Here is a 27,849-nt window from a genome sequence, read left to right as displayed (position 1 = left end):
AAATATATAACAGACTACCCGGCCACAACATTCACAGACATTTGACTACAACAAATCGCTGTCACATCTTTAATTTTGGCAAAATCCAATAAATAATTAACTGATAATTAGCTACAGGTTGTGGTTTTATTTATTTAGCAATTGTATTATTAGTGCCTTGCACAGCTGTCATATGATTATTATTATATTGATTAACCGCAGACTGTATTAAACTAGTGTTATATGTTGCTGTGCCAATAGGACTCTAACGTAACAAAGACAGATATTCAAGCCATGATTAAGAATTTCTGCAAAATATAAAAACATATACAAACTTATAGTAAACATGTATATCAGAAATGGAATTGAGAGATGCATGACATCAGTTTAATTCTGATTAATGGGTACAGTGTGCACTGAAATGTCCTGCGCCTTGGGCACAGTGATTCTTGTTTGCAATATCCCCTTGCAATTCCTTAACCAAACTGGATAGCCACCTCCCACAGAAGGTTAGCAAAGGCAAAGGGTTCTGCTATTTAAGAACACATACAAGTGAAGTAGAGCAGCACTGAAACAGGTAATACATGGTTTTGTTTGCCACAGTAGCTATAGGTTGATGACCAATGACCCATGAATGTCAGAGTTCGAGATGAGGACTTGCTAATGCCCTTTGCATCTGATCCTGCAATTAAATGAAATTAGGATCTATTCTACTTAGAGCTATGTCTCTGAAGGGAAGTATCACATTTCTGTCATCACACAGGTCTACACCCAGAAAATGGAACGTTTTTTCAGAAATGTCCCATAATCTTCACATGGATAGTTGCTAAGCCTCTCAGCAGCATCTTTAGGCTCCAATAAGAGGGGGTTATTTGCAGAATTAATGACAGAAACAATATGTTTTATAGCACACAAGTATAATCCTAACCCAACAATAGACTTTTTTGTTTTTGCAACAAAAACTGAGGGCACTACTGTCCTGCCTGTATGGATATACAGTAAAACTCCCCATAGATTTACCTACCTATCTCAATAAGGATTTTGGGAAAAGTCCACCTCGAGCACAGTAATTCCAAGAAATCATGTATGGAATTGTCCCAGAAATCACAGCTCGACATGCTAATGAGTACAGTCAGATGTTGTGTTTCAGACTTCATTCGGCATTTCTGCAGGCAACTATTATGGCCTAAAATGTTTACATATAACTTTGCCTATTTAGAATTCACAGTCAGCCTCATTGTGACCATTGGGAAAGAGTTAAAATATTGTACTTCTGCATACAAAAACTGTACCTAGCACAGATGGAGAAAAATAGAACGTTTTAAAAGGATACTCTAAGTAACACAACCATTACCACTCACAATAGTGTAGCCTAGAGATTCCTGGCGCCATCGCATGGTATGATGTCAAACTGTTTAGGATTCATCTAAGTTTCGGCTTGTCCTGGGGCCCTCCTCGCCACACTGATAACAGAAAATTAACCCTTCTACAGTGTCAAAGCAAATTTGTACCAACCTATAGGGGGAAATATAGGACAAGCCACTGACATACGGTAGAAGATCTACTCCCTCATTTATGTCTATAGAGAAAAAAGGGGGAAAAAGCCAATATAAAATTTGATGAAATATTGATCATTAAACTCTATAGACAAGGAGTGTTTAAAACTCAAGGCTGGCAAAACATTATGGAAGTTGTAGTTCCGAAAGAGCTTGTAATATATCTTTTGACCGCCACACAATAGACTATACCACTGGACTTCTTCTCCATAACTCATACTGCCATGTGTCATGTAATTAAAATATATTAGTACCCATATACCTATTGAATTACACAGCCATGTGAGCTGTGCACACCGATAAACTGGATATTAATGAGGTTTGACTTGTGCTTATGCAAAGTGTTCCGTTAAATATACTTTGAAATAACGTACTCTTTCTGCCAGGCTGCTTTTCCAACTCCGTAAATAAGTAAGATCAATAGGGACCATAGCTGCTGACTCTGTTTTAGTTTTTGGGATATCCGGATTTTGTTTAAATGGCCCTCAGGCCTCCCGCCATGATGCTCAAGGGGTTTCTTCAGAAACGATTTCCAGATGTAATCAAACAGCATGAGGCCTTTATTTATTGCACTATTCACTTCACGCCGTGCTTTTCCATACTATGAAAATAAAGTGCCAGGAGTCTCCAGACTCATGTTTGAAATACTTATAAAACATGTTTTATAACTCCCAGATGGCTTGAAATTAAGTTGTGCTTACCAGTTAAAGACTTCTCTTGTCAACACCTGTGATTCAGCTTAAAGATCGCAACCGGTGCGCACACACAGGGAATCAGGAACAGGACTTTATGTAATTAATCCTAAAAATCCAACGTGGATTTTCACAAGCATGTTTCTGGGCAACTGTTTAAATGTACAGCCAACTCAATTCATAATTTTAGCTAAAAGGTTTAAAGGGACACTCAAAGCTACTCGAAGCACCAAAACCATTACATCTTTATTTAGTGGTTTTAGGGCATAGACGCTGTTACTTTTCTCTGGCAATGTAAACCTTTCTTGGGTTATGAGAAAATACACTGCTTCCATTTGTGAGAGGACATCCCTGGCTGTCAGATTTGCAGAATCGGTGCTGTCAATGAAGACACTGAACATAACTAACTGGATTAAATGCTTTTCTCAGTGAGGCATCGGATTGGTGGATTGGTGGAGCATACTGATTGCCACACATGCATTCTACAACCTCAGTGCTTCTCGATCAGACACATTGGTTTGGCCCTACATCTAAAAAAAAGGAGCACCTATTGTCATTGGTGCCAGATTACCGAAAAGGTTAGTAGTTTAAAAAATTGTTGTTTTTTCATTTTTTATTTTTTTATTTTTAAAGGGAGGCCCATAATCTTAAAGCACACTCAGGTTACTTTAATGTCTAGAGAGAAAGATGTGCTGTGTAAAGTCCCAGTTAAGTAGGTAACAAAATATAATCTATCTATTGGGCTAGTGATACAGCTACCAAAGATATAGATTGGAAAATACTTCTTTTAAACTCTAATGTACTGTGTTTGCACAGTCAGAATGCTAACTGCATTCTGAGATTGACCTATACATGCCTTTTTGAAAAAATCTGGGTATCTGGAGTACATTCATGCACTGGGGACAGAATCATGCAAATACATTATCTTATTTTTTATGATGCCAGATGTAGGGCTTATGTATAATTAAAAATAAATAAATAAGAATTCATGAAAATGAATGGATGTGTCCAGGAAGAGTGCACAGGCCTTCTCTGCAACACATCTTAGGCATCAGGTTAAATACCAACTAAAAATGGAATGGGGTATGAATAAAATCAGCCATCTGTACCGAGACGTATGTCCATTGAATAAAGGGATGAGTATTTTAGATGATATGGAAAGAGAATATGACATTGAGTAACAGATCACATTTTTCTCTTAAGGGGCAGGAATGGTGGGGCTTTTGATGACCGACATCTATGTGTGGTATGTTACACTGTTTTATATGTTTTGTTTGTGATATGGTTTCTCTCTTGAGGAGTCAAACTGACTTTCTATGAAATTAGCTGGTATCATATTGATTTCCTCAGATTAATCATTATATTGTATGTGATGTGTGCATGTTTTTTCTTGTTTGGTCAATGGGAAAATTATAAAAAAAAAAAAAAAAAAAAAAAAAAAAAAAAGGTGAATGAATATGGGCACTTTCTTCCACTTATTGTGTGAGAAGTTTTTATTTAAACGTTTTATGGATCAAATTTCTGTCCATAGGAGAATCATGTAAAAGCCTACATTGATTTAATAATTAAGGCTGGTGACCATGAGCATGTGGGACAGGACACATCGCAGGGTACCTCACACACACTGACATTTTGCATCAGACCTTTCCTCTACTAAGCCAGTGAAAAGTGTGGTGGACTCATACTCTGCTGTAAAATTCTACTCGAGGAGGGATTCCGTCTTTTGAATTATTGTGGCTCTTAATGATTCCTTTAACTACAGGAATTATGTTCAGCTAATCACCTGTTTACATAACAAACATCCACACCTAAGAACCCCTGTAATGGTCTATTAGCAAGATTACATAGTGACAATGTCCATATACTCAGATAATAACTATTCAGGTAAATCCATGCATTCCATCCTACAGAATAAAACTGCTGAATGTGTGGCTGGAAGAGGACGTAGTATCAGTGGTTCAGTAGACATATACCAAGAAGTGTAGTATATCTTATTCTACGTTCTATATAAATTATAAAATGTATATATCTCTTTTCTCTAAGACAACAAAAATCATTGGTCATGATTGGTCAGAGGGTGACCTCTGACCCCAGAACGTGCGTGCGCGTTGACGTTGTGATGTCACGCGCAGGTTCGTATAATTTTGGGGGGCGGAGCCATTGATGGACGTGACCGCATGGTCGGCGCCATCTTGTTTTTTTCCGAGCGGCGTGGAGGAGCGGTTCCCGGCTCGCCGCTGAGCAGGTAAGCTCAGCATGCTGGGGCGGTCGTTGCGCTTGGTCACAAACGCGCATCGCGCCGAGCCGGGAGCCCTGACAGTAACTTTCATCTAAAGCTTGTGAATGTAGCACACATGGACAGAATTAGAACCCCTTGTGGTATATTCTCTGTCTTCCACAAGCATTGGTGCTCTGATGGACCCAAGAGAACACACACATATATATATATATATATATACAATTTCCTAGATAGAAAGTAGAGATATGTTCTATGCAAACCCTCAGTACTAGTGAAGTTACGTGACATTTTAAAGTTACACTGGGACAACCAGTAGATAGATAAATCCATGGCTTTGAAATAAGAAACTTTTGTCTGCTTTACCTAATAGCAGTCTTTTAATTGTTCCTGTAATGGGTTATATGTTTTTAATTTTTTAATAAATATTTATAATGCAATCCCTTTGTGGCAACATGTGTAACATGACAAATAGTTAACTCAAACATATCACAGAAAATACTCCATGAGTTAAACATTATTGGGTATGCAAAAACAATCCAATTAACTGAAGTTAATAGGTGATCTGTTAATGTACATAAATGTAAAATAGGCTAGCAAAAGCACTTTCAAATAAAAGGTTATAGTAGATGTTATCTGCTAACTAGTATTATATATTTAATTAAAACTGGACTTTACTGAGCGATGACTTGAGCATTTATCTTTGATAAAACATGTCTGAAAGTCTCCCACCTGATTAGCAAGAAAAATGCCTTTAAATGTAGTTTTAGTGAATTGGAAAATGAATTTTAAAAATTCCGATTTACAATAGTTATGATTTGCGCTGGGGAATTTTACACATGAACACGTTTTGCCTAAATTCAGGTTTCAACTCATATCAAGTCAATGCTTAGCAAATACCCCCCATTTTTAAATTTCAATTGCTCTACCTCACACCTTTGCCAAGTTGAATTGGCCTATACTGTTTTATACTTTAGACACCTGCTCACTTTAAAAATCTATTTACACACAGAAAAAATATGTATATAGCGGAGCGATCCTCATTCGTGTCAATAATTGCTAACCTGATCTGTATCCTGCTGAGGAAACCGATAAATGGAAAATATAAAGTCGAAAAGAAAATGTAGCAACATTGAAATACAAATCTGATTACATATCTACATTAGGTAGAGTTTATATTTTTTTATATCTTATAGAGCAGATGCAAGTTATTTATAGTCTATACCACATGGACTGTAACCAATTATGATGAACATACAGGTGGTTTACTAGTATTTGGTATATAGCTATTAATGCAGTGATTTACAAAATACAAAAAATATAAAAAAAAATGTAAAGAGTGATGCTCTATGCAGCAATTAGGTATGGCAATGGGTACATGCTGCAATAAACTCATAGTTATGCATGGTAGTAACATGGTTTAAGTGGGAAGGAAGCAATAGCACCTATACTGTGAGTGCTCACAAAAAACTATAGCACGTACTATTTTTCTCAGTGAGTGCCCATTGCAGGCTAAAAGTATCCACTGATACTCTTAGCCAATCAGCGGCCGCCCAGCTAACTTTTTCTGGTACTGCACTGCAGACGGGAATGGAAGCTGAGCACCTCAGGTGTTGGATCCTCCACTTCATGGTTAAACTGTCGCCAAAAGGTTTACCCAAACATGTATTCCTGACCCTATAGTGAAAACTCACCATTTAGGTTGCTTGCCCCCCCCCCCCCTCTCTCTCCCCCTTAGCATCCTCGTAATGGGTTAAAACTCACCTTATTTTCAGCTCTCCACAGGTCTGCTGGCACTGGCCCCACCCGCTTGGTGACATCATCAAAATTGCCGAATTTTAGCTAGTCATATGCTTTCCTAAATGGAAAGCATAGGATTGGCTAAAATCGGCAAGGGGCGGGGGCAAACACTGTTTTGGCCAATCAGCACCTCCTCATAGAGATGCATTGAATAAATGAGGAAAATTCAGCATCTCCATGCAGAGCATGGGAACGCTCTATGGCAAGGCTGCCTACTGTGCAGCACTGAGTCAGGAAGCACCTCCAGTGGCCATCTGAAGAGTGGCCACTTGGAGGTGTCCCTAGGGGCAATGAAAACACTGCCTTTTCCCTGAAAAGGCAGAGTTTGCATGAAAACGCCTGAATATAATGATTATTATATTGTTCTGGTGACTATAGTGTCCCTTTAACAACAGAGGTCAATAACATAATGCTCAGTGCACTCACTTTTAGCAAAATGTGCATTTGTAACTGGTCAAATTATGTCTGTAGATGACAAGAAATTATATTTTGTTAGAAATCATTTGTTCTATAGTGAGTTGTTTGACAAGAGCTTACGTTAATTGACCTCTTTGTTATATGTTAATTACGTGTTATATTATAAAAATGTAAAGTTCTGCAGAAAATGTTGACTTTATAATTAATCACAGTAATAACAATATCCATTCATTATTATCTGAACTGGATGCAATTCAGATCCATATGAGACTGGTTTCTAGAAACATTAATGTTTACCCTGGATTAAACAGTTACAGCTACCAATGAATGCCCAGCTTTTGAGATATAACTATCCCTATACTGTTCCTAATTCCTCACATTCCACACCTTTAGCTATCCTGTTTTATAAAAACGCAACCTACAATGCCTTTACCCATTATTTGACACTGTCCATTACCACAAAACTCTATAGTATCATAACAGAAGTAATGCCAGTTAAGATCCCTAGACATGTTTACTGTCAAACAATACCTTTTTAATATACAATGTGCTTAAAGGATTACCCCAAGCATCGATTTGAAGTGGTCATAGTGCGTGGAATCTGTATGTGTTGAGTGTCACTTTTAAATTAACCACTTAGCTGCCGGCGCTGTCATTAGCCAGCCTGGTCAACTCATCATTTCCCCAGGCTGACTAATGTTAATTCTTTGAAAAACTGCTGTCTGATGTCAGCATGCAGAGCATGCCGGTGCCAAACAACCAGTGGTGGCCTATTCCCACCCCATGTGCCACCCTGTCCTCCCCGGCTACCCACAAACTCTAGTGAGTTGTATGGGATGGAAATACATTTTAGCATTTCTTTTATATTTTTTTTGGGGGGGGGGGGGAGGTGGCTGGGGCACCTCTGAAAGGTTTATGAAAACACATGTTTTTTTTTTTTGTTTGTTTGTTTGAGTAACCTTTACTACTGATTCCACTCAAAATTCAATCCTGCTACAAAGAAAAAACAAAATGTTGTTTTTCATTTTCTCCTAGATAGCAACCTCCACAATCTTCAAGGATCACTGAAGGATCCCAGACAACTTCATCTCAGTGTAGTAATCTGGGTGCAGCGGTCTTTATATTTAACCATGCAATGTAAAACATTGATGTTTAGTAGATATGATAATGTTTATACAGGGTAAATGTTCTTCTAAATAAATAAATCTGGAAAATAAAATGTGCTTATTGAATGGTTTATGCAAATCTAAATTAGGCCTGCTACTAGTACTGTGTGGGTGCTTCCCAAAATAATGCACCCCAAATTTAGTGGCACAAACAATGTAGTTAACAGTGGTCTAAAACACTACAAACGACAGTGGAGCACTAGATATTAAAAGGTAAGTGACACATTCACCCTTCCACATATAAAAGGATGTTCACAAGAACACAAAAAGGAAAAGGACAAATGCAAAACTCTAGTGAATTATTGTAAGATAACAGGTATTCAATAGTAATAAACAGCAGGCTGCCCACTCACATAGATTGAGCTTACTGGGATCGACTAAGATCACAATAGCTTATTCACCTTTTGTGGCAGTGTACCACGTTTCTTCACTGATAATGCTCCCGGATTACTAAAAATAAAGGGACACACGAGAACCCACCAATTGTGCAGTGTGTTAAATGTAGCAATGGAGCTGATAACCTATATCTGTACTGCTCACCCTATATGGAGCCTTCTAAGACCAATCTAGGTGCAACCAATATTCAGTGCCAATTAGCGGTGGCACCTAACCCCCTCTTTAATCCAGATGCAAGTGTAAAAGCACATGCATGATTCACTTCACTCTGAATGATGGAACAAATGTATTAAATATAACACGTAATACGTTTAAACAATAAAACATCCTCTAATCCAAAGAATTTCGCCATTCGTCCAGCTTCATCAGTTGGTGTGACATATGGAAGGGTGAGTGTTTTAAATATGCTTCTAGTGGACATCTTCCTGAAGCCCCTAGACGCATTTCCACTGCTAACCTCCATTTTGCACGCACTATTTGTCCCCAATGCTCCTGAATTGAATTAGATAAAAAAAAGAAGCGTTTGACATGACATCACAGAGGCCTATCAAGCGGCTGCAGGGACTGGATTGTGGAGATGGAAAATAAGGTAAATAAAACCTATTTTTTCCAGTTTTTATTTAGATTTGAGGAGCCTTAAACTAAAGGCAGAGAAGAACACTATATTGTTAGGAATACAGGTTTGTAAGTATCCCGAATGCTATATTTTAACTATATTCCTTTAACTTAAATATTTCCAGATCTTAAATGCATGCCTTCAAATAGTAACCTCTGATGAACATTCTATTTTATTATATTTTTCTTATCTTATCTTTTATTCCATATCTTCATAGACATTTGATATGTATGCTCTGAATTGTAGGCTAGGCCATCCTCACTCAAAAGCCTTGTAACAGTATCTACAATAATATAACTCAGATTAATCTAAAACCATGGTGCTCATCGTCATCAACCTCAGCTATAGGCTGCTGAACATACAAGACCACTGTACTCAGAAATATCATCTACCAAGTATATTCTAATAAAAAAAAATCACCAGATTGCTGCTGAACACAGCAAACAAGAGTATGGAAAAAAATAAATTACCTAGATTCCACATTTACCTGTATAAACACACAAATCTTTGGAGTATACATTATCAATGTACAAGGATGTATAAAGTGGGCATCTATTATGCAATGAAGATTAGTTTAAGTCGGCATTGCCATGCACTGTTCAGCCCTTTGGTATGCAAAGCGTTTCTACTCCCCCAAAGAAAAGAGACTGAAAATACACCAGAGCACCAGTTTGATTTCTATAATCTTTGTGTATACTATTATACATTCCGCGACTAGTACATTTTCAGGCATGAGCAAACATGCCAAAACCAGTCAGTTTCCAGGTACTAACTCTCCAGTTCAATACATTCCTCAAAAACATATCAGCTTTAAGTGTCAAGAGTTTGTAGGTAGGAAATCACTGCAATTCAGCACCGTCTTTAGCCTTTTCTGCAATGGCCAGTCTGGTTTTTCATGGGCCATTATAACTTTAAAATAGTTTTAATGGGAAAAAAAGGAAAATATCCTGTATTTTAAAAAGGCTGATTGATATAGTCATTCATCAGAACAGATAGTTTCTCAAGTTATTTATTTATTTTTTTATCGATTGCATCCATTTGAGGTTGAATTGGAAAACATTCGACACCTCTCACATCAGCTGCAGAGACATTAAGCTGTATAACTTGTGCCATAGAAGTGTTCTGAAAGGTACATCTGTCCTGAGCTGGCTCCGCGAATGTGTTCTAGAACCCTGATGTGAATGTAGAGTGATGCACAAGTCCAGAATATGAAAAGCTCTTACACCAGCAAGTCTTGATGTACATAGTGAAGTAGAATGCTCATGTAAAGGAGTCCCCCTTATGCCCCCCTGCAAATGTGTTTATGGGTTAGATGAGAATATTTGATTTTAAAAAAGTCTAGTACCCAGAAACCTACACTATATCTATTACCAGATCATTTGAGAAAGGATCTCTTGAGCACATTATTTGTTAATTATTTGCTGTCTTCTGTCCTTGTTGTAGAATAATAAACTGTGGTGCAATATGGCATTAAGTAAGTGCTTATAAAAAGAATGATGATATTAATAATAGGTGTATAACGATCAGGTAGGTACTATGACTTGACCATGACTGCTTTACTGCGCATGTCACATAATCCATATAACCTGCCAAAAATCCATCTTACTTGGGCCAACACAAAACATGTTCTTGTAATTCACATCCGCTGGCCTGTGTTTAGATTCTAAAATCCCTCCGTCCTTATTGTTTTCCTCTTTTTCATTCTTCATTCTATTTTTACTCTTTTTTTAGAGTGGGATATTTTTCCTTAACAATGCATTCATTATGCTCCACAATAAAATTCATAAATCATAATAAAGTTCACTTTATTTGAAGTTTCTTTTGTACCATTCTAAGTTTACTGGTATCAGTACAGACATGACATCAAAAAGTATTGAACATACTAAAACAGTATGTAATCATCAGCGACAGGGAGCGCATAAATAACATTGATTCGGTTGGCATCAAACTGAATTAGGTTTTATGAAGGAAATGTAGCTTGCAGTTTGATTAACCTATTATACAATTATTAAAGAACACATTAAATATTAAAATCAGATATAATCACACTGGGTTTGTAATTTAAGTGGTGGAAGGATAGGTAATGCTGGAGGGTGGTGTGTAGGTATAATAGAAGGAGGTAGTTAAATCAGGTTAGACTGAAAGAGACTGGTGAAGGGAGTTCAGATGAGGTCAGGCAATGTGTTGAGCTGTGGAATTCCATTAGTTTTTGGCAACTTCTCTCCCCGGTAGCACACCTGCTAAAGACTATCTGGAACTTTAATAGTAAACAGAGTTTGGTACAGGTGTGTATAATATGAACAATTGTCTATATACCTCATGGTCATGGCTTACTGGATATAGGAATGGAATGGGGAAATACATTGTAATGGTATGATACATTGTGGGAAAAGGTACTAAGTCAATAATCTAGGTGTCAAGCCCTTTTTATGAAATTAAATAGGATTTAGAGGATATTTTGAGTATTTCCTTTATATCTCTTTGAAAAGCACTAAGCTCGGGATGGCTGATGTGAAAAGGTACCTTCTTATATGATGCACAAAAGATGGCTGTGCATTTTGGAAAAGATGTGAGGATGACTTTGGGCTGTTGCACATAATCTCATGGTTCATCGTTTGCCAGGAACTGAGGGGAAGTGGAGCCAGGAGAGCTTTGGTTAAGTATATCACTGTCGATCAACTATCTGCCACCATTCAGCTGATGTACAACCTTGGGCGGGGGGGAGGGGATTGTTAAAAAAAATGCATCAATCCAACAAGTCACAATTCTACTTTAAGTAATAACACATGTAGGTTCATCCGTGCACTATTTGTGTTCAGCAAATAATTTCAACATCACTACAATGCAATTCAATACCAGTTTGTAGACTACAATGTTTGCCAGTACCCAATGTTTGCCAGTTATACAAGGCTTCACACTGCACTGACTGGCAAACCATCATGGGTGTTGTAGTCAAACAGTAGCTGGTGATCAATAGCGCATGTGTAACCAGAACAGCTAACCAAGGCTTCTTAATGGACTGGATTAAGCCTTCCTTTCATTTTCCTTATTGTGGCACAAGGAAAATAAGAACGAATTGGAGCTGAATAATAAAATATCTGATACAACATGACAAACATGTAAACAATTCTGTATGTAACAAAATTTCTGGATTTTAAATAAACACCATAGTATTATGAAGACAACATGTATTTCTAATGCTATAGTTTTACCATACCTATTTTGGTGACCCCCCCATGTGATTGTATAAAACGTGTGTTTTACTTGCCTTTACACCCTCTCTGTGCTGATCTCACTACAGCCGCTCTGCCTCTGTGGATTAGTTTATCACGATTGATGATCTCAGCCATCCCAATACTACCATAGGGAAGCATTGGGAGGCTAGAGGGAGGCTACCCTGTGCTCTCGAGGGGGTATCATATGATTGAAAGCCAAGTCTGACTCAGTTCTCACAGGGGAAGTGCCTCTAGTGATTGTAACTAAGACAATGGAGGCATTGCAGTTTCATCCCAGGATTAATACCTAAAAGGCCCGGAAACCAAAACCACTTAATTGAGACAACGTGGTCTGTGTGTGTTTATAAGTTTCCTATTTTTATAATCATAGTTGCTAAACTATGTGCTGGCATAGATTTCCAACATTCTTAAAGGGTGCATCATTTTACATACTGCTGACTATATTGCTTTTGAGATTTCTTTTCTGTAAAAGATCATTTCAGGCGATACCTATCTCATAAATCTACTTCTTTCAGTCTTATAACAAAGCTTTTTGAAGCCCATAAATAACATAAATAGTATATTTGATTTTAGCAACAGCAAGCTTTGGTTTTACTAACTGATCGCAAATTATACAATTTGCTGACCTGTATGCATAAAGGAAGTTGTAGTCCCATAAATAATAATTATAAAATTGCAACAAAACATTTGCAAATAATGTAGTAGGTACAACATAGTGATTAAACGTGCAATGAGGAGCAATGGGACTTACGGAATCTTTGTATTTATTGAGAGAAATTTATTTTTTAAGCTCCACAAATATCTCACTTTATAAATAGCTATGACATATTTTGATTAAAACCTTTCACATATAACTAGTTTTCTATTTTTTTAGAGACACCATTCATGGTGGTACTCTTTATGTCTTTTTCTATGTAGATCTGTGAGTGTTTGGATGCATGCAGTCTGTGTGAAACGGTTTTGAGTTGATTCTTCAGAATTGTTAGACACATATCCATTCCCAAGAGGCTTGGAATATCTCTCTTGGTTTACATTGACCAATTTCCTTTTGACAATATATGCAGTCATTTGCACTTTTATAGTCTAGTTTACCCCTTGGTGGCCAGAATGTTAAGAAATATGTTGCAAAACATGTTCTTATTCTCTCCAACAACACCCATGCATTGTTGTCTCTAAATGATACATTATAGATTGGATATTAGTTAATGCCTTTTCTGTTTGTTTTTTTTTTACATTGAAAGGGTTGTCTAATGTACATTTTGAATACACCATATGTTCCAGTAATGTGGAACATAATAGAAGTCAAGTGTCTGACCTCCTGCAGTTATCAAATAAAATACCTTAAAGTGCCCAGACACGATTTTAATTCGGCCATTCCTCATTTTATTCTCTTCTGCCTATTTTTATTCCTTAATCTATTTACTTAAAGGGACACTCCATACCCCTAAAGTATGTGTGTGTGTGTGTATGCATATACATATAGACATACAAACACACATATGAATATTACTACAAATCACATGAATTGAGTTAAGCTAATTTTAATAGACACACACACTCGTCGACAGACACTCACAAATTACAATTTGTGTTCTTCTTCTTTTTTTTTTTATTTAAGTCCACCCAGCCTCTCTTTACTTTTGGTACTGCTGGAGTGGATCCTGTCCCTGGGATCCAGTGTGGATCCTGTCCCTGGGATCCAATGTGGATCTTGTCCCTAGGGTCTCGTGGGGGCTCTTGTGATTCTGTCATCTTCCTGCTCTTCTCACTCTGCTCCATCCCAGAGCACCCTCCTTGCATAGTCTTCTCATTGATCCGTATTGGGAACTCTGTGATTGGACAGTTACTAAAAGTCTTTGCTGGGAAAGAAAGAGAGGGCTTGCAAAGACAGCAGACATTGGATCGAGAGCTGTTGCAAGCTGTTTGTAGATATATCCCAAATGAAAAAGAATGCATAATTAAATGCATGCATATTTCAATTTTGGGGTATATCTAAAAAAAGGTTTTTTAAAAAAAAATCATTATTTGGACAGTGGAATATCCCTTTAAAGTTTCAATTCTGCCTTCCTTAATTTCCCTCAACCCGCCATTCTCTCCGTTTTTATTAGCTTTTTCTCCATATTCACCCATATCCCCTCCAAATGATTAATCTCTCTGCACCCTTTATCTCTGTACTTTCTTCCTGCAGTGCCTTCTCCATCACAATACGCTCCATTCTATTACGAGTTCTTTCACAGCCTTTATATTATTCCTCTTCCCATCCACCCATCCTCTTTATCAATTAACTGTGTCAGCTTCCTTCCCATGCTCCATATCATTTCCCACACCAGTTCCCTCTACCCCACTTCTTCCACTCTATAAGACAGGCTCACCATCACAGGTCTTTCTATTTCAAGACAGCGTATGTTACGCAATGGTGTTAAGCTGTGAAACTAAATGTTAGGAAAGATAATAATAAGGCGATCTGGCAAACCATGGCCAACCAGTAGCCCTCAGCATTTGCTAATCAGCAAATGTTACAAATTTTAGTGGTATATAGAACAAGGGCCGATTACCGCTCTAGAGCAGGGGTGCCCAAAAGGTAGATCCCCAGATGTTCTAAAGCAACAGCTTCCATGATGTTTTGCCATTCTAATGGTATTCCAAATGTATGCAGAGCATCATGGGAACTGTAGTTCTATAACATCTGGGGATCTACCTATTGGGCACCCCTGCTCTAGACATTTATTACCTGAAATCTTGACACTCCAAAGACCTGCAAATGAATTAAAATGTATTAAAATGCCTGTACATTCTAGGACAGAATTTGAGAGAGATAAGCACATCTGTATAACCATCAACCTGAAAATCCCTCTGGTCAGAGATGACCTTTAGCCACTGAACCAGGTACTACAGTGAAACTATTTCAGATAGATTAGAATTTAACATATCCACGAAACAGTAGGTACTAAGGAACATGTGTACAATAACACACGCCTAAGGGTGGACCTGTCTGTTAGCATCTTACAAATGGATTTGAATAGCCTGCAGCTTCTCTAAAAACTTCATGCTATCTATGAAAATATTCCTTACTGAAGGCAAGTTAAATGCAAAGTTTGTTCTTCAATCAATAAAGGAATAATATTTCATTGAAATGAATTCATAGCTGTGCAACACAGTAATTCACAGAGAAGTACTTTTCTATGGGAATGGCTCAATTAATTATTTCATCAGATTGTAAAGAGTCTATATAAACCTTGAGCTCAATCTGCTACCTAGATTAGACACTTGTGAGGGACAGTTTCTCTTTAATACATGGTCCTCCACACGGCATATTCTATAGCAGGGGTGCCCAAAAGGTAGATCCCAAGATGCTATAAAACTACATCTTCCATGATGCCATATCATTCTACAGGCATGCAAAGAATCATGCGAGTTGTAGTTCTTCAATATCTGGGGATCTATCTTTTAGGCAAGCTTGTTCTATAGGAATCTTATTAACCATGAATGGGCTTTTGCTGGTTTGTGTCCCCATACAAGAAGTCGGTTTTAAACTGTATTTTAGAAAGTAGAAATAGATAATTACACTGCTTGATGGAGGATATCATAATAGGTCAAATGTGCAATGGTTTTCCCAGTCTGCCAAGCAGGTTAGATTTAATATTTTTTTTTAAATGTATATTTTTGTCCAATTTGACTTTTTTTATGCCGTCAGATCACATGCAAATAAGCATGACAAATATGGCAACCATTGTTGCATACTGCGTGAAGACTGCCTAATGCCTAACATCTCCCATACAATCCCTCCCTATACCTCCCGACTGTAAATGTGCACACGGATCTAATATTAAAATTATAGTCTCATAAACCTCAATAGAAGCAGGAAGGGCTAGAAGGGCTAATTGGGTGATATTGTAATTAAATATTTAACCATAACCAGCGCACGTAGGTATGAGCATTACCTTGAGAAAGCGGAAAGAGATAACTATTAGAAATATATATAAAACTGACAAACCATTTGTGCAGTTCTTTCTTGGCTCTGTACAGCAACTGAGCAAACGAAAAGCAGACCTCGTCATAAGTAGTTTCATTAAATGAACATGACATAAGTTAATAGAAGCCATGGAGACATCTGATTTCTGTAACCTAGGGAATGCAGCAGTCTCATCCAACAGACTGCGAGAGGCAGATTTGAAAATAAGATTTGTTTTAAAAAGTTCTTATATCAATTAGCTGCACTCAATAGATTATTGACTAATCACTTGCTTTATTTCTTGACTGGGGTAATATTAGTGAAGCTATTGGGACGTAGTTCTCTGTAAATGACATATGATTGTCTGTAGCCTACATATTTTGTAAAATTTAATCATACACATATAAATCTGAGAGGATGACACATATGACAAAAGAGACATACTTAAACTAACACTCCAAGAAAAAAAGAAAAAAGAAAAAATACATAATAAAATAAAAAAATATAAAAAAAGAAATATATATATATACAGTTAATAGAGAGAGAGAGAAAAATCCTTAATCCTCGATTTAGACATCAAAAGCTATAACAAAGCTTAAATTTATTCCAGCCTCAGGGAATATTTTCACTGCAACTTGATCTACACTCTTTGAAGTTATCAATCCTAATGATTTGTGTCTAATTAGATGCCTCTCTTAAAGAAGCATCGTGACACATAGAGCATGAGCGACAACCAGTGAAAACAATGTTTCTGTGACAAGCACTCACTTACAATTCAAAGCAAGTGAGGCAGGAAACCCTCTCGGCTTTCTGTTTGTCAGCCTGGAGATTTTACTTTAATGGGATTTATAAAAGGGTCCAATTCCTCTGGAAATGTCAAATTGGAAATCATAACATCCACTTAAATACTATACACTCCTAGATGACATATTGGAGACATCATGCTGAAGAAAGTGTCTTAAATAATTAAAATGGAAGACTATAGGCACGCAGACCATGTCACATTTAGATTGTAATGTCATGGGCAGGGCCCTCCACCTGTTGTATTGGTCTGTTCTTATTGTGTTCGTTTTTTCCCAATTGTACAGCGCTGCGGAATATGTTGGCACTTTATAAATAACAGTAATAAATAAATAAATAAATAAATCTCAATAAAGAGATGTGGGTCCCATGTGTCCCCTTTGTTTAGCCCCGCAGCTGGAAACATTGCCATAATCACAGCCACTAGAGGTACTTTTGCAAAATAACCGAGTAAAACAGCACTATTTCTATCAGATGGTCTCTCGCATTTTGTCATGCATGCGCACCAGCCTCCTAATGCTTTCCTATGGCAAAGCGCCAGATTGGCTGAGATCGCAAAAGTGATCATAGGAACCGCACTCAATCCCAGCAGCCTCCGGTGCTCCGGAACAGGACCAGCATTCCCAACACGTTAAGGCAGCAAAGAGATTCCCAGGCACTCAAATTGTGTTAAAGCCGCAGGCAGATTTATTGAAACAAAAAAAAGACAGCAACGTTTCGACTTACGAAGGGGTCTTTTTTCAATCTCGATGATCTCAGCCAAGGAGGCATAGCTGCAATCTGAGACCAGTGCTGCGAGGTAGAAAATGTAAGTAAAACCACTTTCTAACCCCGGAAGCAGGAGCTTGGTCATCAACTGTGACTAGGGCACACAATTGTATGCCTAACGCTGTAGTGTTTCTTTAAAAGATTGATGGTGATTTTTTTTAACATGCTCTCCTATCAGATGGACTCCTTTAATGACTAATGGTTAGGGAGTGACTTTAAAGGTACTCATCTGGTCCTGTCAGACCTTATATGTACCTGAAACACCAGATATGAAAGAATAAAATACAGAATAAAAAAAACCACACACAATGCAATTGAAAATATAGGTATCATACTTTCTCATCTGGAATGTTTTTTCACAGATCTGTCAGTGTATAAAGATGGAACTCCTCAATCCAACCTGTCTCATATATGAGAATGGGAATTTAACACCTAAATATAGACACACAACTCTGCATCCCCATCAAAAGAAAGTGAGATAATATTGCAGTCTGTAATATATAAAAAATAACCGACATGTTTGACTAAGCTTGAAAGGTAGATAAGGCATGGGTGAGGAGTAGACAAACTTTGGCATTCCAGATGTTGTGGACTACATCAATTGCCTGCATTATATCTATAAGAGCATCATGGGAGATGAGATGTAGTCCACAACATCGGGAGTGATGAATGTTGCCTACCCCTGGGTAAGATGATCAGTTACCAGGGACAGATTTTACACCTTTCCTCACCATTCTGGAATTCCATTTCATTGTTTGGTAGTCACTCATTGGTGGTGATATACAGATTATTGAATATGGACATGCAGAATAGTTGCACCCATAGCTTTAGAAATGTAATGTAAATGAAAGTGATTGGTAATAAATAACCCAACATGCGTCATGGATTAACTATGGGTATAGTTCGATATTTACGTAAACCTTATTCGGGTATATTTTTACATGTAAATGTATCCCTGAGGATTCCAATGATCAGAATGAATTATATGAGGAAAGTTATTACGTATGACTATCATACCTTTTTTACTTCATGGTAGGGATAATCTTTCAGCACTGATGAACTAACAGCACAAATCAACCTGGGCTAACAGACATGCTGGGCTGCTGGGCGGTCGGGCGGCGCCGGTGGGCGGGCTGCGAGGGAGCACTTCCTTTGAGCTGTCTGCTCAGCTCCCTCGCGCGCCGCAGAGTGAGGCTGGGAGCCGGAATATGACGTCATATTCCGGCTCCGCCTCCCAGCCTCACTGTGCGGCGCGCGAGGGAGCTGAGCAGACAGCTCAAAGGAAGTGCTCCCTCGCAGCCTCGCGCCTGAGTTTTGTTCTGCATAGGGCAGCACAAAACCAGGATACACCACTGTATATAATGACTGTTATGGGAAGTGTGGAAAACATGAGAGTGAAAAACATTACTTCTAACTCGCTTGGCTTTAGTTGTGTTGTGTTTTTTAGTTATTTTCCTATGCAATTCACTTATAGTGAGTGATTGAAATTAAACTTTTTTTTATTCTTTCTACATTCTGCAGTATATGTTTCTATATTTTATTTGAAGTACCTATGGGGAAATGTCCCTATCTTGCAGAACTTTGTCTCATACACTAACCCCTTTATACTTTAACATCCAAAATTATCTATTATTTTTAACTGGGATATTAAATGCTAAATACAGGAGACATTCTGTCTCCAAAAGGTCACAAAACTTTCCCAATCCCAAATACTCAACTTAAACTCCCCATTATAATGGCCATTCATATCTGAACATGAACTATGCTACTACATCTTTAAAAGGTTTTTTATAGTAATTTATATAAATCAAGGAAAACTGAGACTGAAAACTGGATGTGGCTTTCTTGTATTCATATTTACAACAGTTCATCAGGATTACAGATGCATTAAAGAGACACTATAGTCACCAGAACAACTACAGCTTATTGAATGTGTTTGAGTTGCTCAGTTCCTTCAGGCTTTTTGCAGTAAACACTGTCTTTTCAGAAAAATAATGCAGTGTTTACATTACAGCCTTGGAATACCTCCACTGGCCACTCCTTAGATGGCTACTAGAGGTGCTTCCTGGGGCAGTTCTGCACAGTATGCAGTGCTACCATCTGCGTGTCTTCCCTCTGCATGGAAACACTGAACTTTCCCCATAGAGATGCATTTATTCAATGCATCTCTATGAGAATATGCGGATTGGCCAGGGCTGTGTTTGACATGTGCTGGTTCTGCCCCTGATCTGCCTCCTTGAGTCTCAGCCAATCCTATGGGAAAGTGTTGTGATTGGCTCAGAACAACACTTCTAATGATGTCAGCCAAGCAGGCAAATCATTGGCAGAACCAGAAGAATACATGTTTGTGTTCCTGACCCTATAGTGTTCCTTTAAAGGAACATTCCTCACACATAAAGCACATAAGCTTGCTAAAGTCTGTCATATTTGTGACAGTTTATAGAAATCATCAGTTTTATAATAGAGGGCAGAAACACGTCCCAAACTGTCAATAAGTTAAACATAAAGGTTTTTTTCCTCTTCTGCTAACTCCACAGAATGATTCAGGGGCACAAGGTCTTAGCACAGACTTTCAAGGGGAGGGACCAGTGATCTGCAGCATTTGAGATGTTTTTCAATATAACCCAATGCAGGGGCGTACCTAGAGCATTTGGCACCCGGGGCAGATCCTAAATTTGGCACCTCCCCCCCCCCCAACTTTAAAATGTAAAGAAAAAAAAACACAAACTGTTTTTAATGTATTTAGCACTGAGCAATGTAAGCTTGTTTTTGTAAGTAGTATGTAAGTGACTGTAGGTGTGTGTTTGTATGTAGTGTTGGCATTTGAATGCAGGCATGCATCTGTGCGTAGTTTTTTTTTTCAATACAGTGGTGTGTTTATATATAATGGAGGTGTTCTGAAACTTAGGTGTTTTTGTAGTGTTGAGGTTTTAATACAGGGGTGTATTTGTGTGTAGTGTGTTGGCAGGATGCTGAGATATATGCATACACACACACACATTTACACACACTGATACACTTGCAGATATATAGACATACAGTTTCACACTGTCAGATACACAGACACACACTGACACATGAAGATACACAGACACACAGCTACACACACAGATACATACTCACACATGCATATACACAGACACATAGGTACACACGTGCAGATACATAGACACACAGTTACACACAGATACTGACACACATGCAGATAAACAGACACACACTGACACACATGCAGCTACACAGACACAAACACTGACACAAATACACAGATACAAACACAGGTACAAATACTAACAGACACACAGGTACACACATGCAAATACACAGACACACAGTTGCACATAGATACACAGATACAAACACACATACAGATACAAATATAGACATATAGACATACAGATGCAAACACACACAGGTACACAGTGTGTGTTTTTTATAGTGGATGCCCTGTGTGTAGTGGATGCAGTGTCTGTGTGTAGTGCATGTTTGTGTAGTGTGCGTGTTTGTGTAGTGCATGTAGTGTGCGTTTTTGTGTAGCCGATGCATTGCGTTTGTATAGTGGATGCAGTGCGTGTTTTTGTAGTGTATGTAGTGTGCGTGTTTGTGTAACATGCGTGTTTGTGTAGTGCATGTAGTGTGCGTGTTTGTGTAGTGTGCGTGTTTGTGTAGTGCATGTAGTGTGCATGTTTGTGTAGTGTGCGTTTCTCTGTAGCCGATGCACTGTGTTTGTATAGTGGATGCAGTGTGTGTTTGTGTAGTGCATGTAGTGTGTGTGTAGTGGATACAGTGTGTGTTTGTCTAGTGGATGTAGTGTCTGTTGTGTGGGTTAAGTACTGGGAAAAGCAGATTTTTAATTAGTTGGGCTTATTCCCCCCCCTACCCTACACAGGCTAGAGGCAGGGAGGGGGGAATAAGCCCAACTAATTTTAAAAAAAACTGCACCCCCCGCCCCCAGTACCTATCCCACACAACAAACACACACAGTACATGCACTACACAAACAGACACTGCATACAAAACACACTACATGCACTACACTCACACTGCATCCACACACACACATCACACTATTTCCCTCCTCTCTGTGGCCAGGAAGGGGGGACACATTTCCCTGGTGGTCCGATGGCTATAGCAGGGACCCAAGATTCATCTTGCACCCTCCAGCAGCATCATGCCCTTTCTTGTTCCGACATGCATTCTGTGCCGCGCACCCATGGCAACGCTCTCGCGGTTTCCGACAGGAAAACACATACTGCTGCTGGAGGGTGCAAGATGACTCCTGGGTCCCTCTTCACCATGCAAGACGATACAAGATCAGCCTTTTGCTGCCCCTGTGTCTTCTTGCATGATGAAGATGGTCCCAGGAGTCAACATGCTGCCCCGGGCACCACACTAATTGGTGGCACCTGGGACGGACCGCCCCCCTCCCCCTTAGTACGCCACTGGCCCAATGAGTACAATGGAGTGTTCTTTTAAGAATATAGCACACGTTCACTATAAATCCCCTTAGTGCTACATTAGGGACCAGGGTACAATGAAATTATTAAAGTCTAGAATTAGTGAATGATTGTAGAGCCAATTGAAGACAAAAATGGGAGATGTAATATGAAAATAATCTGCTATACTCCTATAATTATGTAGGTATTTTGTCGCTAATGATTACCCGCTTATCACAGAATGTGTGCGTTTTTATTTCATAAAGATTTTTCAAGAGAAAGAAAATTTACAGATGCTGGCACCATGTTGTTTCATTAGTCAAGCAAACTTGAATGTGCTGGAAGTCAAATAAGGTTGACTGAAGATTTATTGTATTAAGAGCCAGCAAAATATTGTTTTTGTCTGGATATTGTTTTATATGCATATATGTACATTTTGTTTTTGGGTAGTAGACTTAGTTTGAAAAAACATCCACAAAAACATCCTAAAAAGAAAATAACCAAATAAAGGGGAAAAAAAACTACCCTATTCTTTTAGATTGTGTTTTTTGTTATCTTCTTAACCCCAAGGTTTGAAGCAATGATATATTTTTTTTAAATAATCCAGAGCTGTCTGACATTACAGACTGCTCAAGGCCCTAAAACCAGTGAGAGAATGCACTGTTCAATAGATAAAGCAATAAATGGTTTAAAATACATTGTTAATCAACATTTCTAATGATCTCAACACTTCTCTCTGGCAGAACCACTGAAATGAATGAGATTGATATCCCATGATCACATGGAGCAGCAGGTGTAGTCAAAGGAGATGTTCAAGATCTTCCGCCTTATAATAGAAGATACTGGTTTCTGCACGCGTAAAGTCATCCGTCAGAATTTAAATGTGTCACTGACACAACAAGGCCTCACCTGCAGTCAAATAGATCGCTATCCTTCAGAATGGTGTCAGGTTTAAGAAATGGGTTTCCTACATTCCTCAAATAATAAATGTGCATTGCATACAGTTTGCAGGCAAATACCTACTATGTTAAAAAAAAAAAAAGAAAAAAATTAAAAATTACAATATTATAACCTCTGATCTACAAACATTCTTTGCATCTCTGTAGTGTACGTGGTGGCTTGGCTATACATATAGGTACCAAATGCATGCACAACTAAATGAGGGCCTACGTCAGTGTTTAGGAACTGGAGCGCATGTTGCAAGTCAGTGATAGGCTATGTCTTACACTTGTGCTCAAGTAGGAATATACTTAGAGTGGACGAGTCTTTGGAAGGGTTTGAATGCCCATGTGAGGTATAAAGCACATGGCTGGCAAACCCTGTTGACAATCTAAACTTAGTTGATGTTTCTTCTCAAGTGAAAGAGCTGCATTTTGCTTTCTGGTCGTTATCCAGGAATCTAGTGCATGCAATGTTCTTTGAAATCATATAGAGTTCATTTTTGGATCGGCTGCAATGTATAGTGGGAGCATAAGCTCTTATAGTCATATGAGGCACTTAAGAGAATATTTGGGACTGAATTTAGTTCTCTGGGTGTAACAATAAATCACAGTGTATTTAAATTGACGTAATTTAAACTAATGATGTATATACAGCGTTAATGTGAGTTCTGATCCTTTTTCCAACATGCTGACTCTTACCCAGCAGGTAGATGTTAGGTGCCACAAGAACTGAGCATTAAACTCAGCAATCACAGAAAAAACAAACCTCATCAGAACCATATCAGCGTGTGCTGACTTTTTTCCATTTATTGGCATGCATGTCTACTTGCTCTATTTTCTGTCTAGCATTATCCAATAAACCCCACTTGCCTGGTCATTCTTGTAAGATTTATTTCCCAAATGGTCCATAAAGTTGTACAGACTACAGGTGTTTCTGCACACATATGCATTAATCCTGTACTGTCATCTGGGTTTGTTTATGGATCCCATCAATTCGACTTGGGCTGCAAGTTAAATTCTACTTAAAACTTACAGAGTCAAGTTATTGAAACAAGCCATAGTTGCTTTACATATCACTGACAAAACAGTGATGAGGGCACATTAAATGGCCATTTAATTTCCTTTGCTAAGAGCTGGAATAGGCCTTATTATATAAATATATATATTTATTTTTTTCATTATATCACTTTCAGTTTACTTTAACCCCTTAAGGATCAAACATCTGGAATAAAAGGGAATCACGACATGTCACACATGTCATGTGTCCTTAAGGGGTTAATGACTTAAGTTATGTTTTCTGCCATAATCCATGTTACTTGAAAAGTTTTGACTATTATATCAGTCTGCAATGTGGGAGAAGACAAAACTGAAGATGGATTAGAAGTAATACAGATCATAATATGGGTGATTTACTAGATAGTGAACAAAAAAGTATGCAGCCTTTGTCACGCCAACTCTTTGTTGGATTACCACTCCCATAATTCTTAGTTAACCTATTACTTGGTGGTCGAGCCTTGCAGGGGTGGTAGGCTACAGCTATTGGAGTGTGAATGAAACATTGAGGTATCAAAAATGAAATCAATAAAATATCCCTGGTATAGCAAGTTTATTTGGCATATTTAATAAATTAGGCAATATTGGGTGTCATTACACACAAAATAATACTAAATGATTATCCCATGCATGTTTTACTCATGATGTGAACATAATTTAAAATAAGTAGCATACTGTAAATAATAACCTTATTGCTCTAATACTTAATCAGGTATGCAGTAGTCCCTTCTTGAGTATAACAATAACTTTCATTATTAAGGGACACCTTCACTAGACATGTATAAGGGGGCAAAGTTCATCTTCCTAGGGGGTAACTGGTGGGATTCATATTCTCCAGGTTATCTCTATAAGCATTTAATATAAATAACTGAAGCATAATGTGTTTTGACTGCCTGAATTGATTTAAATTTTACAAGTCTGCCATGAATAGTCCATAACTAAATATGCATAAGATATGTCCATATAGCCCTTCCATTCTAGTTCTTTCCAAAGAGGTCTGGATCTTACACTAGCAATGTTACTTTTTGTCACAAAATGACAGTCCCCATTAATGAAATTACTCCAGAGAGAGACTAACCATGCTAAAATTCTAGAGACAGTCCTGATTATTCTAGTACATGTGATCACACTTGATTCTCAACAAGTTTATCACTGGAGCTTTTTCTAAAGAGCTGATTAGAAGAATGGCATTGGACTGACAGATTTGGAGAGGTTCTAAAGCATAGGAATCTGAGACTGAAATCTACATCACTGTGTGGTTATAGCTGTATTTCCTTAATAATTTATTATGAATAAGCAGTTTATTAATAGTATTAATAATAATAATAATAATAATGTATAACCAGGAGCAACACATTTTTAACAGAAAAACTATCAAGAGATTGGTGCCATACCCTTTCTATGGTGTCAGTCGGAGGAGTTACCCAAGGGTTGAGTTTTAGCTTGATCCATCTCAGCACAGAACCACATGTTTTATTACCTTGTTGCAATTTAAGTGACATCACTTACCTCTTGCAAAGACAGTGGTCTGGTGTCAGTAAGAAAATTAACTCATTAGTTAATTCACGCTTATTACCAATATTCTATCCTAAATATTACATAATGGTTTGTTATATTTTAACCAGAAAACAAATACCAATGGATATAGGAATTCAAGCCTCTTTTATGCCAAGACAGCCACATCATTTTGGCCACTCTGTGCCAGAGAATTCCAGATGTGGTAACACAACAGTAAACCCAACCCTATTTTAAAGGGTGGAAGGAGTGAGCTTTGTAAAAAAATAATAATGCATTAGACACTGATTGGGCATAACCTCTCTATTACCACCAGATAACATAATGTGAAATTACACCAGACACCTCTCAAATCCTATATATTTTCAGCATGTTTCGACTACTACAGCATGCTACCCTGTGGCACTTAGAGGCCTAACCTGCAGGTGAGTGCAGCAATTTTATCTGAAATATCTCAGATTCTCCTCTCCTTTCAACTACCCCCAAGCACTTATGGATGTCTTAAATAGCCCAGTAGGGACATCATACATTACATCCCATGGGTATTGTGTACACGTGTCTACACTATCTGGAATTCACACTGAATATGTAATATCTGCTATGTTATCTACAGGCTTATGTCAGAACATCTCCTGAAGTTCTATTTACATTTCCCCTGTGCAGACATCTCTATGAAGCCCCACCACAACTAGGCATAAGGAAGCAATTAGCTTAGAAATATAATACAGTTATCATCAGGCCCTTTGAAGTGGGCTCCTTGAGAGGGGTTGCTTAGTCTAAACAGCAACCTGTTTAAAGACAGAGATAGAGATAACAAGTAAGGCACAGGCAGGTAAAAACATAAATGCACTTGCCAGCAGCTTGGCATCAGAGGAGTTAAATCCTCATGCAAAACTGAGTGTCTTTTATTTTTTGTTCTTTTTCTAGAGATACACAGGTATGGGGTTTACTTCAGTCATCTTCCCACACTGCCTTGGGAGGGTTGATCCTTTCCTTTGTCCTGTACTGTGGATCAGAAGTCAGCATAGGCAGAGAGGGAGGTAAGGAGGATAGACACACAGGGACACACTGTGATCCATTCCCCAGCATGCCCCAGGGTCACACTTCCCTGCAGCTTGCTTGCTTCAGAGACTGATTTAAAACAAGTGAAAGTGCCAGGAATAAAAACAAACATAATACCCTCCATGTTCTAAGGAACGGTACACATAAATTCACCAGCCATTCATGCAGTGCATGATTTGTGGTGCACATGGGACACAAGTGATTTAAAAGCCAATTTTACTGCATCCTTTCTTTTTGTGAATGGACAGTGTAGTGAGAGAGAAATGTGTGCATGTGTTTCATACATACCCCCCGCCCCATCTACACTAACATTTACATCGAGATTTGAAATTAAAAACAGAATGTGAATTAATGACATTATCCCCCACAAAATGCCAGAAATAGCCTTCCCTTTTCCCGTCCTGGTGAGGTCACAAAACACTATTTTTAAACAGTTTTAGAGTTCTTTCAGGCATGAATCACAGATGGTTTGGGTTACAGGTTTATAAATAAAATAAATTTACCCCCCACCCCCCTGGCTACACAACACAAAGTCATGGCATGTATCATAAAGTCCATTACGATTTTAAGAAGAGGGGCAGAAGCCCCATGTACTTACCGCAGATTCTGCATTCTGCGCCCAGTGCAACAGTAGCAAGCCTAGTAGGACAGCAAGGCTGGGAAAACTTAGCAGATGCCCCAGTCTCATTCTTCAAACCCCCTACTAAAGATAGATATTCTCAGTACCAGCTCCAACTGCAAGACAGACCCTGGGAAACTGACATATTACTAGGGAGAGCAATGATGGGCAAAGGGGATGCAGCTACAATGTATCAGGGGCCACTCTGAACTCAGGCTACCACTTTTGCCTTCTACTAGGACCTGCAAACTTTTCCCTACTGAAGTTACCAGACGGACTTCTTTCTTTCCCCCAAAAGGTATTTAGCTTGATCCTTCCGCGCTCAAGTCACTTCTCCCTAGGCTAATGAAATAATCTGCACTCTGATAGATACCGTCGTCTCTCTTGGCCCTTTTTCGTAAAATTAATGAGGAACGTCCTTAGATTTTTTTTTTCTGCTGATAGTGACCCCCTCCTTTCCCCACTCCACCCATCTCCAACACCCCCTCCCCGCCCCCTGACTCCTAAAGACACAGTCTGGCATTTGCATCAGGGGGACTATTTGCTCTCAGATGGATTAGTGAGTGGCTGCCTGCCCCCTTGCTGTAATTGAAAACTAATATTTGCCC

The 27,849-nt window shown here is 38.4% G+C and overlaps 1 protein-coding gene across 1 annotated transcript in view; it reads right to left on the bottom strand.

Annotated features, from left to right (window-relative positions):
* Nucleotides 1-27,657, bottom strand: part of COL4A5 (collagen type IV alpha 5 chain) — a 142,726-nt gene extending 115,069 nt beyond the window's left edge. The window contains exon 1 of the mRNA XM_063432133.1: nt 27,221-27,657. Coding sequence (XP_063288203.1) covers nt 27,221-27,310 — 90 coding nt within the window. The 5' untranslated portion in view covers nt 27,311-27,657. The remainder of the gene's footprint in view (nt 1-27,220) is intronic.
* Nucleotides 27,658-27,849: the final 192 nt, after the last annotated feature.

This window comes from Pelobates fuscus, chromosome 9, assembly GCF_036172605.1.
Source record: "Pelobates fuscus isolate aPelFus1 chromosome 9, aPelFus1.pri, whole genome shotgun sequence".
NCBI lineage: Eukaryota > Metazoa > Chordata > Amphibia > Anura > Pelobatidae > Pelobates > Pelobates fuscus.
The sequence above is the reverse complement of the archived record's forward strand: the minus strand, read 5'-3'. Positions and strand labels throughout refer to the sequence as shown.